We start from the raw sequence: 14,241 nt of genomic DNA, 5'->3' as shown, positions 1-14,241 counted from the left end.
TGAACTGCTTTGAACTGCTATCATTGCTTTGATTGGTTTTTTTTTAGACTTTTCTAATAAGTAACGGTTTTTTTTTTTAATTAACTTGTTTCAAACTTTGACCTTAAATAATTTAGAAATGGATCAATATATCAATCTTTGCTTTGAATTAAGTATTTCTTTTTATACTCCTTTTAGTGGCGGTGTAGCAAAAGGAGTTGCAAGTTTGCTCTCCGTGCCAAAGATCCAGTTTTGAATCCACCCAGAACGGTATAAATACGGTATAATACTTTAAATCGGTTTTTAATCGATTTTAGAAGCAATCGCCACCTTTTAAAAGGCAAAGATAAACCACCATGAGTAACTCTACCCAGAAAAATCTTTTCTAATAAGCTGTTCGGAACGGCGTTAAAACTATAAATCATATATCTATGAATATATCTATGAATATATGCAAATATATCTATGAATATATGCAAAAGAGATTGCCTACGTGCTGACCAGCATATATGACATACGAAGATGAAGATACTCTTTAACGATATTAAAATATGGAGGTCTATTTAAAATTTTTGAATTGGAATCCCCCTAGGATACTCCCCGGAGGAGAGCAACCTTTTCAACCATAAAAAAAAAAAAAAATCTCCCGAAATAATCAAACACATATTTCACAATTCTTCATAATTTTAAAGCGTTTTCGAAATATGATATAAACGGATTTTCTATACGGACACCCTGTATATATGTGTATAATATTACATGTTAATCATTTTCATATATTTTGCCAGTTTATTCCATTGGATAGAGTCTGGAACGGTGAAAACTGGATTTACCATAATTTTTCGTGGACTTTTGGACTTTTCCGGCTAACCCTGCAGTGACGAAACAGCTGATGGAACTAGAGGCGAGAGAAAGCAGAGTCGGTTTGACCGGATCAAGGGCTGTGTGTAACATCGCGTTATTCGCGAATCTTTTTAATCTTGTGCCAAGTGGACGCGAAGTCGCCAGACCAAAGTATTTTACTATCACGATGTTGTTCGCGCTAGCGCTAGTGGTGCGCCAGTGAATTCTACAAATTTTGCAAACTCGTTTGGAATTTACTGCGGGGCGAAAGACCCAAGTGTGAAACGCGCAATTTGCACTGCGCTTAGCAGATGTTAATAACGCTTTGGTACGACGGTCTAACATAACTCTATGATATAAATGTTAGTCATCGCATCGTTTTCATGATAAAACATTTTTTTATCTGTATTGAACACTTGATAAACTTTACGTCCACTAGAAAAATTTTGATGAAATTTTGATGAATATGCAACAAAATATTAATTACATTTTGCTGAAAAAATGATTTTATTAAAAAGATTATTTTTAATGAAAACGGGTAACATTTTAATAAGAATTCAATGAAAATGTAACAAAATTTTAATAAATTATCATAAATTTCAACAAAATTATTAATACTATTTAATAAGAAAGTAAGGCGATTTATTAACATTGTAAAAAATTTTTTATGAAATTACAACAGAAAATTGTAAATATTTGTAATTAATGATCTTTTATTAAATATAATAAATTTTTGATAAAACTTTTAATTCGCTAGTTAAAATGTTCGAAAATGAATATGAAAATCAACGAAATTTCATAAAAATTTTCCACCAGCGCGGACTTGACTATAGTACACACTTCGCTTACCCGTGACTTTAACTTATTATTGTTAAAAGACTGCGATCTCTTACGCGACAATTTTATCTATTTATTCACCCTTTCCTCCGTCCTTTTACGCCTCTATCTTTATTTCATGTCTCTTGACATGATTCGTTTTCCTATAAAAAGAGTAAGACGCGCAAAGCAATCAAGTAGAAAAGTATAGACGTATACATATATGCGTTTCTTCTCTTCGAAACGTGTCTTTACCTTAAAAGCTGAAAGTGACAGTATTTGTCAGTATTGCTGGAGCTTGCTATTTTCAAAAAATCAGTATGCTTCATCACACAAAGGGAAAAAAGCAAAAAGAAACATGATAATATTGCTAATATTGCTATGTATTACTAATTAATATTATAATAAAAAATTAAAATACACCTGTAAATTATAAATCATACCAATAAAAAAAATGTATATCACTAATAAAATTAAGAGTGTATCAAATATTATCTGGTCGCAAAAAGGCACAGAAAATTGGAAAAATCTATCAGAGAAAATATGAAACTATTCTACAAAAAAAAATTAAGTTGAAATTCTAAGGTCTTTAATTTTAAGCATTGTTATTATTTTCGAAAGTTTAGAATTAAAAATACCCCTAATAATAATTTTAACTGAATTCCTGATTCTTTTACACAGTTAATGTCTTCTCTAATAAATTTTTCAAATCTTATTTCTGGGCAGGTAATGATATTTGATGCACTGTTAAGGCTCCTGAGTACTCGCCGCGGCCATATTGAAGTCGTGACGTCAGAAGCGAGAAATTGCGTGAAATGACACGTAATTTTGTACGACGTGCCATTTGTAAATAAAGCCAATTTGGATAAAATAGACTAATCAGATGGCTTTAAAACACTTCTAAATATGGGTCACGATTATCCTTTTTTGCCTAGCAGTCAGTAAATAATCGTAAAAAGCACATAAAGTAACACCTATTCAGACAGGAAAACACACGGATAGCTATTGAAAAGAATGAAAAATATACTTTTATGTATAAAATTCAAAGAAACTTTATTCACGGTCCATTTTACGAATTTGATAAATACGAGACAAGTCATATTTTCACAATGAAACACATAATAACAAAATAACATGCACGACAACATTTCATCATTAATCTGTCACGTTTTACGTTTATTCTAATTTTGTCCGCGACGGAATGTTGCTACCGTCAATGCGGAGGAGGAGTCAGGAGCCTTAATTTCATTATTTAGTAATATTTTTTTATTTGTATTATTAATATTTGTATTATTGATATTTATAATATGATTTATATTTTTCATATATTTTATAACTTACATGTGTATTCCAATTTATTTTATTATTAAATATTAATAATATTGGTTCTGTATTTTTTTGTTTTTGTTTTCTTTCCCTACATGCATTTGGTCGTATAATATGACATCACTGAATTGTGATTTGATGAAATAATTGTATTAACAAGTGTATTATCTATCGTTGTATATAATACTTAATATTACTGTTCCTTCCACTTTCGTATGACTACTGACTTTTCCCGACTGAAGTTTAGTCTTCCTCCGTCGGTTCTTAACAAAATTATCTGCGTAAAACTAGACATAAGTTTAAGAGTAGACGTAGATGTATATGCAGGCACAAAATATAATTTAATGGTCCCCCCCCACCCCAAAAAAAACCAAACAATTCCAAAAAGTTAAATTTTGGGAAACAAAGAAATTTTCATCTTCGTTTATTGTGTAAATGTGATAATTTGTCTCCGAATGTATAATAGGTACAAAGACAAAATTGTAGGCTTTGATTGATATTTTGAAAACCTGTAAAAAAAATTTTAAACTTCTGAGAATTTGTTTGATTCTTGTAGAAAGGAAGACCCATAAAACCACCTAATTTGTGCCTAAATGATGGAACTTTTCCTAAGCATGCTTTCTTATATTTTTTGATCTGCTGAATCATTTGAAAATGTTTATTTTAAAATGGATTGATAGAAAAGTATCGAAAATCGCAATTCAAGTAGCAATGTTTTGTCGAAATCTGAATAAAAAGTCCAGAATACGTGACATATTCTTACTTTCTTTTTATTTTTATCATTTCCTGTCCCATCTTTCTACTCGCGCACGCGAGTATTCATTATTTCGATCTGTCATTTAAGCAAATTAGATGATTTTACGGGTCCTCCTTTTATATTTACTATTATATATATAATGGGATAAATATATATAATACTTTACATTTAATTGTTTTATAACAATAATAATAACAAAGATAAAGAAAGAAATATTATTTAATGTATAAAGTATAATTTTCTCACTTTTTATGTACAAAATTTTGCAAATTATTGTCAGAACAAAAACATCCTTTTACATCGCAAGAAACTAGGCTCGAACGAATTAAATTAAATGCGATTTAATGTTAATACAAGCCAACCACTAGATTTTCGTGTATATAACAAAATATGTATTATCTTGTAATATAAAGCGTAGACGTTTCGAATTCAAGTTGAAACCATTTTCAACATTAATGTGCGTATTACATGCTGTTTAACAGTGGCGGAGGTTGATTAAAATGTTGCAAATGTATAACACATTTGGCTGATATTTTGAATCATAATTTACATTTAAAAATTTCAGTAATAATTGTTTGGATAAATTAACTTACGGACTTCGATACGCATGTGCAACATTTTAATCAACCTGAGCAACTGTAAACAATATGTAATATGCACATCAATGTTGTACTGTAGATCAGTCCCAACTTAGGATTAAAATGCTTTGTAATACATATAATATATATTTTATTATGCACCCGAAGATTTTGTAATTGACTTTATATCTCGTTTAATTTGATTTAATCCTACATATGTTCTTTGAATAAATATAATTTTTCTCTGGACAGCAAATATAATTTTTCTGAATAATAAGTATAAAAACGAAGTTTTAGGCTTTGGTTAACATTTTTTGAGAACTCATTAAAAAAAGTAAGAAAGCTCTTGTTTGATATTAGAGATATTTACTTTCAATATTTATCTCATTTTTATTCGATTCTTGCTGGAATATAATTGTACACAATGTGATGCAGTTAATATAAGAATAATTTAACACCATAATTCAAACTTTACGAAAACAAACTTATTTGTTTTTTATAGAAATTCCTTCAATTGTGCCTGTGTCGCGCAACAATTTAACAATAATCGAGCTTGCACTTTCAATTTTGCATTTACATGTTAAAAAATGTACATAATATTATACATGAATACGCGCATATATGTACATGTAACATTGACGTTGCAGCGTTCGATACTGCACTAATTGGAAATAGATTGTAAATAATGTACGACTTGAGTGTAGGATTATCACGTGCGCGCAAACACGTATCTTTACATTTATTATATTACAATATAAGCGACACTGATTTTGACGATGTAATAGCATTCCTACGTTTTGCATGGCGTACACGTATACACATTCGTTGTTATAATTTCCTAAATAAAGCGCTTAAAAGCACCTTATTGCATTTTGTATTTATGCGAAAAATTGACATATCTTATAAAAATACAAAGAATATATCGCGAATGCGCTCATCATTCGATTGATAGCATAGATTTTAAACTTACAAGGGAATGTCCTCATCTCGGAAATTGACAAAATTATGAAACTGATAATACGTAGAAACAAAAGGAAATAGAATAAAATATTATACAGAACATTTATTTTTTTTACGAGATTTATCGATTAGAAAATTTATCAAAACAGTTATTTAATAATAAAACAAAAATGAAAAATTAACTAACTTTCAAGGATTGATTTTTTTCCATCCAAAATAAATTTGAGCAGCGAAAAACAAAATTTATTATATATTGGGATATTCTCTATATATTACCAAAGTTTGATAATTCTTTTAAATTTCAGGTTGGAAATCTTTATTAGGAAATCTCATATATTTTATCGCAATTAGGGGCCGTCAATCCGAGAAGACGATGCCTGTACTTGATTGGGTTCCTCGCGATAATCATCTTCTGAATAATCAGAGTATTCTTCTGCCTTCGACCAAATGTCACCTTCGCTTTTGTCGATCGAGGATTCCGTTGATACCTACGCGAATGCAATATCGTATCAGATTGAAACATTTCTTAATTTCACCGGATACGTGACGATACCAGTGATACGTGACAAGGCAATACGTGAAGCGACATAAACATGATTTGAAAAAACGACCACTATTCTGTGCGGATATCGTAATTCTATTAATGATTACGGAAGTCCGCAGTCTGGCGCTGTGCTGAAAATAGCGACCGGATACTCGCACTGGTCCTCGTTAGTACAAAAGCGATCGATTTAAATTCATTTTATCGGAAGAATTGTTTCCGCTTCCGATGACGCAGATAGCGTATTAAGAACATCTCTATCTCCCCTGGGAAAAGGGGACCGGATACAGATATCGCCGACTCGCGGTTCCGCTTTTCAATATGAATTTCCAATGTCACCTATCCTCGGAATGAGACAAACGTGACTACGTGTTATACACCATGAACCCATAAAAAAATTTAACTGATCCACTTGTCAGCTATCCGGAAGATCAGTGTCATATAAATCGAGAATCCAAGAAGTACAGAAAAGTCAAAATGTGTTAATATGACTTCATATTGATCAAATCATGATAAAAAATGATGTAAATTTGATCAATATGACATTAGATCGACATTATTTAACTCTTTTGTTCTCTCTTGACAAAGTTCTCAGCTTAAAAAATATGTACCTTTTAATATTACATTTTTTAAGTAAAAAATAAAAAACAAAATACAATGAAAACAAAGAGTTATTTAAATATTTTTTTATAATATTAATAAATATTGATGTAAAAAAATTGAAAAATAATTGAGATTTTCCTACGAAAAACAAAAAAGTTAACATTTCAGAAAATGAAGACCTCATCTTCAAACTATTTATAAACGTTCGTTATGTAAATATAGTAATTTTTTTTAGATGAGGAAGAGATATGGAATTCGCGCGCGAACCGTGTACCGGTGCATAAATGCCTCTCGGTATCTGGTCATTCGGCGAGGTTATTCCGGCCTTCCTCTTTGGCCGCTCACAGTCTTTTTCGTCGCTTTTAGTGCGCTTCCGCACCCAGTTGGTTTTTATTCGCGCGCTTTCCTATCTTCTATATTATCGGGCAGTACGTTGTATAATCTGTGCATATTGCACAGGCATGAGCAAAGAGGCCTCGGCCTCTACCGGGGGGGTCGCGCTCGGGCGGGGTCCTTCTCCTTCCTCTTCCTCTCCTCTTTCTGTTTCTAAATTAATTGGCCCGCAAGGAGGTAGTCTCAATCGTTAATCTCCCTGATTTGCCTCGCGACAATTTTGATGGCAATAGTGACCTCACGATCGAAGATTCAGACATAATTAATGGATATCGACGCGTTATCAAGTGACGCAATTAAAGAAGCCATTGCATCATCCTATTCTAACGACGTATCCACAAGTACAAGCTCTTTCTCTGCGCATAACAACAAGTGTCCCTTGGAATCCGGGTCCAAAAAGTCTTCGCTTAAAAGAGCAAGTTGCCAGGATAATGTTGCCATCGACTCAGGTAAGACAAGGAAAGTGGATAGCCCTGTAAGCGATAATTCCCCTCGCGCACCAAAGGGTGTCAGGGGCACTTTCCCACAGTATCGCAACGCTACATATTCACCTAGAGACTCAGGCCCATTTGTGGTATATGTATATGCGGATACATCTGACGGCTCGCGAGCTATATCTCATTTTCTCGTAACGGCCAGCATAATTTCTGGCATCATTAGCAATAGCGTCATAGAGATAAAAAACATCGGCAGAGGTAAGGCTCTTACCATCCTTAAGTCCGCCACGGCAGCAAATTATTTAATATCATCACCTGCTCTCAAACAGGCTAATCATAAGGCATTTATTCCCTCTTATCTAATTACAAGATCGGGGGTCGTCAGGGGAATTTCCACCTCGTATAGCGAGATCTTCCTTCGGGATAATATTCACGCTAACTGCAAAATTGCAGAGGTGATACGCTTAAGACGCCGCATTACTGTGGAAGGGAAACAGGAGATCGTCCCCTCGGAAAAACCCTTCTTACCAGCATTGCTTTATTTTACGTTAGATTCAAGGTTACGCTCTTTATACCCCGTACTATCTGTTATAATTGTTTTAGAGTCGGGCATGTCAGTAAGGCTTGCAAAAGCTCGGCTCGCTGCCTGCAGTGCGGTGAGAACAAACACAACGAAGCAGAACAGTGTGAGAAAAGCAACTGTCCAGCTCGCTGCATCAACTGCGGGGCTGCCCACTTAGCTACTTCACTCAAATGTCCTATGGTGGAATTTCAGAGAAGAGTCACGGCGCTAGCAGCTACAGAAAACATTCCTATAGTCGAAGCCCGGGACAAACTGAAGACCAACGCCTCTTTTTCATCCTCCAAACTCTCCTCTCGTGAGGATCTTAACTACAAAGATTTTCCACTATTGTCTCGCTCTGACTCTAGCTCCTCGCCTCACAACATCTTAAATAATTTTCATAGCCATAACCTATATAACGTTTTAGGCAATGAAGATTCTGACTCCTCACTCAACATGAGATCCTACGCCCAGGCTCTAAACCAGGAAAGTGCTCTCGTGCGGAGCTCTCCACACACTCGCAGCATGCGCTTGGTGGATCGTTGCACGCAGGACTTGGAGAGCCCGCGCCAGAACCAATACAAAGAATACAAGGACGCCTCCGCTCTTAAGCCTGGACATCAACTTCACCTTGCTCACGCTGAGGCCTTAACGTCCCCCAATGGGCGCACACCCAACATCTCTAAGAACAGCGCTTTACATGGTATGCCAGAGCATGACTACACATACAAGAATACTCATGATCATGCTCAAGACAACATGTCAGTGTTTATAAAGAATCTTATTACACACGTTACATCTGATACCTTGCCCACGCTGTTGGGGGGTAACCTAGTGGGCGCTCTTAAATCCCTTTTAATATTTGTGTGCCAAAACTTATTCTCTATCAACATCAAATATCTCGACGCAGCCAATTTCACAAATCTTGTCAGCCAAACTAATACACATAACCCTGAATAATATAACTCATAACCCGGTTCACTTTCACCTCACTCTTATCTAACTATCTTCTACTTCTTTTCTCTTACACTTCTGCATTTTTGTTATACAGCTCTAGCTATCTTAATTCATACTTTATTTTTATCATCAGTATAGTTTATCATGGGCTTCGGGATCGTTCACTAAAACGGTCGAGGTATCACAAATTGCCGGTCATTCTTCCGTATCTTGGGAAGGCTGACCTCTTATGCATCCAGGAATTTCTCCTTAAAGAACACACCAAATTTTGGTGTAAGGACTTTCAAATCTTCAGAAAGGACATTTCTGCTCACGGCGATAGTGGTGTTTGCATTTTAGCACGTAATCACATATTTTGCTCACGCATAGATCTCACGAGCTTCTCTCACTCCTCTTTGGAATTAATCGGGGTCACTATTAAATTTCAAGATAAGGAAGTTCTCATTATTAACATTTAGGCATCCCTCTCAAATAACACCTTTCTCTGCTTGGTCGAGAATCTTCAGTCTACAACAAAAGTTCCCGCACATGCTTGTACTCGGGGACGTTAACGTCCATCATGGCTACTGGCATTGCGACTCTAAGGATAGCGCAGGTAGAATATTAGCATTTGCTATCGAAAATGCCAACATTACTGTGTTAAACGAGGCCAACTCTACCTTTCTTACTCCCTCCGAACAATATCTTCCTCAGGGCGTAAATGTTATCGACCTCAGCCTTGCATCCCGGCCTCTATCCCTCCTCTGCTCCTCGTATGTCGGTAATGACTGCTGGGGCAGTGATCATTTCCCGGTTTTCGTGCAGATCGGCTGGGAGGCTGACTCAGTAGGCAGATTTGTATACAAGCTCCCACTTAATGACGGACAGCTTAGGGCTTTCAGTACGCTCTGCAGCTCTTCGGAGCAGCTTTTCCATGACTTCGAGGACTCTTCTTCGTACTCGGACCCGATGTCGACGTACCATCAGCTCTTTTTCACATCAGAAAGGTTATTGATAAGTTCATCCCGCATGACAAAGGCGCCCCCAGGACTCAAATCCCGTAACCATAGAGCCGCTCTACCGTGGTGAAATGCTAACTGTCAAAACGCGATTAGTTGCAGGAGGGAGGCTTTTGCTGCGTTTCGCCGCTCTCGTAGTCGAAAACCTTCGGGCATACCAAAAAGCTAGAAAAAGTTGCTCCACTTTACTCAAGAAGGAAAAAAGAAAGGGCTGGAAATCTTTGTGCAACTTGTTCAATGACAAGACGCCCACTCCTAGGCCGGTATTCATAATCGATTCTTATATTTAAGATCATCTTAAGTATCATCTTAAGATGCCATCAACCAATCAGAGAGCCGTATTAGCATCTTAAAACGTTACTTAAGACAATCTTGAAATAAGAATCGACTATGAATACCGGCCTTAGAGTGTGGGCACTCGCCAAACTCTTCAAAAACAGAAACTTTTGTACGCAAACCCCTATGCTTGATTCCGCGGCTACTGCTTCCTCACAGGAAGCTGTTATCAGCAAATTATGTCCTCTTGCCTGCATCTCGAATGGCAACTTATCGCTCTCGACTATGATTCAAGAGGACACAAAGTCCACAAACCTTTGCTCTTCGCTAGATCATCATATCACCCTTCAGGAGGTCAGCTTGGCCTTAAAATCTATGAAAACAAAGTCCGCTCCGGGCATCGATCAAATAGATTATCGTATCCTTAAAGCCCTGCCGACAAGCTACGTGGAGCACCTTACGAACATCTTCAACGAACTTTTTCAGCAGGGAGTCTTTCCAGATGCGTGGTTTGACTCCCTCGTTGTACTTATTCCTAAACCGCAAAGGGGTTGGTCTCGTCCCATCTCATTAATGTCTTGTATCTTCAAAGTGTTAGAAAAAGTTATCTACTTCAGGATTCGTTGAAAGAAACTGCATTCTGCCCCCTTTTCAATTTGGATTCAGGCCTCATAAGTCCTGCACGGACGCATTAGTTACACTGTTTAGTTACGTACATAACTGCTTCTTCGAGGGCAAGGTGGCGATCGCCGCCTTTATTGACATCAAAGGTACCTTTGACAACGTTGACCCCAACACGTTGTACGAGAAATCCGGAACATAGGTGTCCCAACACGAACCCGTAAATTTATCGCCAATCTCCTCTTTGAGAGGAAAAACTTCTTCGTCATACAAGGTCGCTTAACCTGTCCGCTTATTGTTCGCAAAAGCACCCCTCAGGGCTCTGCCCTGAGCCCCTTACTGTTTGACATTTATTTGCGTGACATTGGCTCGTCTGTGGATAGAGATGTCCGCATTATACAGTATGCGGATGACATAACCTTACTAGTCTTTTCTACCAGTATCAAAGTAGCCTGGAATAAGATTCAAGCCGCTCTGAACAACGTTCAGGAGTATTTGATCTCCAAAGGTTTGAACCTGGCACCTGCCAAATCTCAAGTCATGGTCTTTGGCAACAGCAGAAAAAATTTGGCTCCCCTTTCAGTTCGGGTTAGCGAGATGGTCATCTCAACCGTTGATAAAGCCAGATTCTTGGGCGTTATGCTCTACAGGTTCCTGTCCGGAAAGGAACACCTTCGTTTCTTACGTTGCAATGGCAAAAAACTTGTTGATGTCACTGCCTCCCTTGCTGGCATCTGATGGGGTGCACACTCGCAACTCCTCATAACTCTATACCGTGCCCTCTTTAGAAGCGTTGTGGACTACGGTATGCACGTCTTCCAGTTTACAAGAAATTGTTCGCTGCTTCTCAAACTTCAGCGCCTTCAAAACAAGGCTTTACGCATAGCGTATGGGTACCGGATCTCCACCCCCATCAATATTCTATTTGCCGAATCTTGCGAGTTTACTATGAAAGCTAGATTTGCCCTTTTGGCCCGCAAATACATATATAAGATCTTTTCTAATCCCGAGAGCTTGGTCTACTTGGAGCTCACATAAATCAAAGAAACCGCTATGTTAAAATCTCTTCCAGAACGCGCTAAGATTTTGGCTAGGTTCCCCCTATTCAGTTACTTCGTAAGACTCGAGGGCAATTGCCGTGATATTTATCAATCTACAATTTGTCCGGGCGTTCACGCTGAATACTCAACTGGCATACACATCCCAGACATCGATTCTCGCCTTACCAGAATCTCAAGCAAGGAAGAGTTACTCTCATCTATTCTTCCGTTTCTTCAAGAACTAGTGTGCAATGAATACCAAAAACACATCCAAATATTTACCGATGGCTCGGTGATGAACAAGGGCGACGCTGTTGGCTGGGTGCCTTTCCTTAATCTCAAGATTATGCACAAACTGCTCCCTAGCACTTCCATAATTTCGGCAGAGGCCTGGGCTGCCCTGCAGGTAATGAAACTTGCCCTTGACAGAGGATGGGAAAAGTCGGTTATCTTTACCGACTCCCTCAGCCTTCTACACGCTCTAAGAAATTGTCTCACCAAATCACCTCTTAGCCAAAATAAGGTACATTTCCTTTCAGGCGCAGGAAAAAGGTCTACAAATCACCCTTGTTTGAGTTCCAGCTTATAAGGATGTGCAGAGCAACGAGGAGGTCGACAACGTAGCCAAGCGCGTCGCGCGCTTAGGAAACCGAATATATTTCAAGATCCCGCACTCGGATCTGCACGCGGAGGCAGCGAAAGCCTGCGACATTGTGTCCCGGGCGTATCTCGAGGACTCCTTCTGGGTCAAGGGCATTATACGAGGTGTGATCAAAAAGTAAGGTAACTTTTCATTTTTATAAAAAAATATTCATTTATTCATCCAAAATTATGTTATCCTCTTCAAAATAATCCCCCTCTGATACAATGCATTTGTGCCAGCGCTTTTTCCAGTCGTCAAAACATTTCTGAAATGCACTTTTGGGTATTGCCTTGAGCTCCTCCAGCGATGCAGCCTTAATCTCCTCAATCGTCGCAAATCTTCGTCCTTTCAGAGGCCTTTTCAATTTTGGAAAGAGGAAAAAGTCGCAGGGAGCCAAGTCTGGTGAATACGGTGGCTGAGGCATGATGATAGTATTGTTTTTGGCCAAAAAAGTACTCACTAGTAACGACGTGTGCGCAGGTGCATTATCATGGTGCAGAATCCATGAATTTTCTTTCCACACTTCCGGACGTTTTTTCTTATTGATTCACGCAAATGTCGCATAACCTCAAGGTAATACTCCTTGTTTACCGTACGACCTTGTGGTAGGAATTCTTGATGCACAACGCCATGGTAATCAAAGAAATCTGTGAGCAAAACCTTCACATTCGAACGAACTTGGCGTGCCTTTTTCGGTCTTGGCTCTCCTGGGCTCTTTCACTGGGATGATTGGGCTTTGGTTTCGACGTCATAAGCATATACCCATGTTTCGTCACCAGTTATAACCCTTTTGAGCAGATCAGGATCATCATTGACGTCGTTTAACATGTCTTGGGCGATGTTCATGCGACGCTGCTTCTGATCAAAATTAAGCAGTTTTGGAACGAATTTCGCTGACACACGTGTCATACCCAAAAAATCCATTAAAATTGATTGGCATGAGCCAAACGATATGTTAAGATCATCAGCTATTTCTATAATGATTCGACGATTTTTCAACACAATTTCTTTCACTTCCTGAACATTTTCGTCGGTTTTTGACGTGCTGGGGCGTCCAGAGCGAGGTTCATCGTTAACATTTTCTCGGCCCTCTTGGAATAACTTATACCATTTATAAACATTTTTTTTGCTCAAAGTTAACTCACCGTACGCCACTGTCAACATTTCAAGAGTTTTTGAACACTTAATACCATTTTTTACACAAAAATTAATACAAACTCTGCTCCATTATTCTCAACAGCAAAAAATCGCCGAGCACGCAAACACGAGTCTAACCTTTATGCCTCTCACATAAAAACAACACATGCTGTATAGTCAAAACTGTGAACATATGATCGTGACGAGTGTACCAACACAAAAAAAAATTTTGAAATTAGAGTGTACAGAGCGCGCGAAATTCAAAAAGTCACCTTACTTTTTGATCACACCTCGTATACGATCAACTCTATCTGAGATACAGTAGAAAGCCATGGTTCTATCACAGGCGTCTCAAGCGTGAGGAGATAGTCACCATTAACCGCATCAGGTGCGATCACTACAATTTGGCCTACAGTCTGCACAGGAAAAATCTAACCAATCTCAGGATTGTCACTGCGGTGAGGGCAGAGAAGACATAAATTATGTTATTTTTTATTGTCCACTGTACAGAGTCAAAGCCAAATATTTAATAAAATATTTAAAAGACAATTTCCTTTATTCCCAATCTGCATTTTCTGAATTCTCTGAATCCACTCCATACACCAAACTATGTCGCTTGCTTTGCGTCTTCTTAAAATCTTGTTCCCTAAATATCTAGTTCTCATCCATATACCCCGCCCGTTCTTTCATCTCGGGAAGGTAAGGGAAAGCGAGTCGCTCAGCTCGCTTGCCGGCTGCTTCAGTAACTATAATATTGCCAACGTCAAGATAAAT

General features: G+C 37.7%; 2 protein-coding genes across 7 annotated transcripts in view; both read left to right on the top strand.

Moving 5' to 3' along the window:
- LOC105197103 overlaps positions 1 to 1,224 on the top strand; it is a 28,792-nt gene extending 27,568 nt beyond the window's left edge. For all 5 annotated transcript variants that reach the window (XM_039447821.1, XM_039447823.1, XM_039447822.1 and 2 more), the window contains one exon: positions 768 to 1,224. The gene's annotated coding sequence lies outside the window, so the exon portion shown is untranslated. The remainder of the gene's footprint in view (positions 1 to 767) is intronic.
- A 6,739-nt stretch (positions 1,225 to 7,963) lies between these two features.
- On the top strand, positions 7,964 to 14,016 carry LOC120357550. 2 transcript variants are annotated; one of them, XM_039448251.1, is made up of 4 exons: positions 7,964 to 8,111; positions 8,223 to 8,498; positions 12,270 to 12,465; positions 13,814 to 14,016. In XM_039448251.1, exons 1-4 carry the CDS (start codon positions 7,994 to 7,996, stop codon positions 13,944 to 13,946), a joined length of 723 nt encoding a protein of 240 aa, XP_039304185.1. In that variant the 5' UTR covers positions 7,964 to 7,993; the 3' UTR covers positions 13,947 to 14,016. The 2 variants fall into 2 exon arrangements, with proteins under 2 accessions (XP_039304185.1, XP_039304184.1); XM_039448250.1 differs by having other exon boundaries at positions 7,964 to 8,498.
- Positions 14,017 to 14,241: the final 225 nt, after the last annotated feature.

Source organism: Solenopsis invicta, chromosome 4 (genome assembly GCF_016802725.1).
Source record: "Solenopsis invicta isolate M01_SB chromosome 4, UNIL_Sinv_3.0, whole genome shotgun sequence".
In the NCBI taxonomy this organism is placed as follows: domain Eukaryota; kingdom Metazoa; phylum Arthropoda; class Insecta; order Hymenoptera; family Formicidae; genus Solenopsis; species Solenopsis invicta.
Note: the sequence above shows the minus strand (reverse complement) of the source record. Positions and strands in the feature narration are given on the sequence as shown.

What these genes read in the sequence shown, in the direction of transcription:
- LOC120357550 (XM_039448250.1), top strand. Translation starts at nt 7,994, where the DNA reads ATGGTGGAATTTCAGAGAAGAGTCACGGCGCTAGCAGCTACAGAAAAC. An exon ending in TAAGAACAGCGCTTTACATG is followed by an intron (nt 8,499 to 12,269) that starts GTATGCCAGAGC and finishes TTTGAGTTCCAG; the next exon opens with CTTATAAGGATGTGCAGAGC. An exon ending in ATACGAGGTGTGATCAAAAA is followed by an intron (nt 12,466 to 13,813) that starts GTAAGGTAACTT and finishes GTTCTATCACAG; the next exon opens with GCGTCTCAAGCGTGAGGAGA.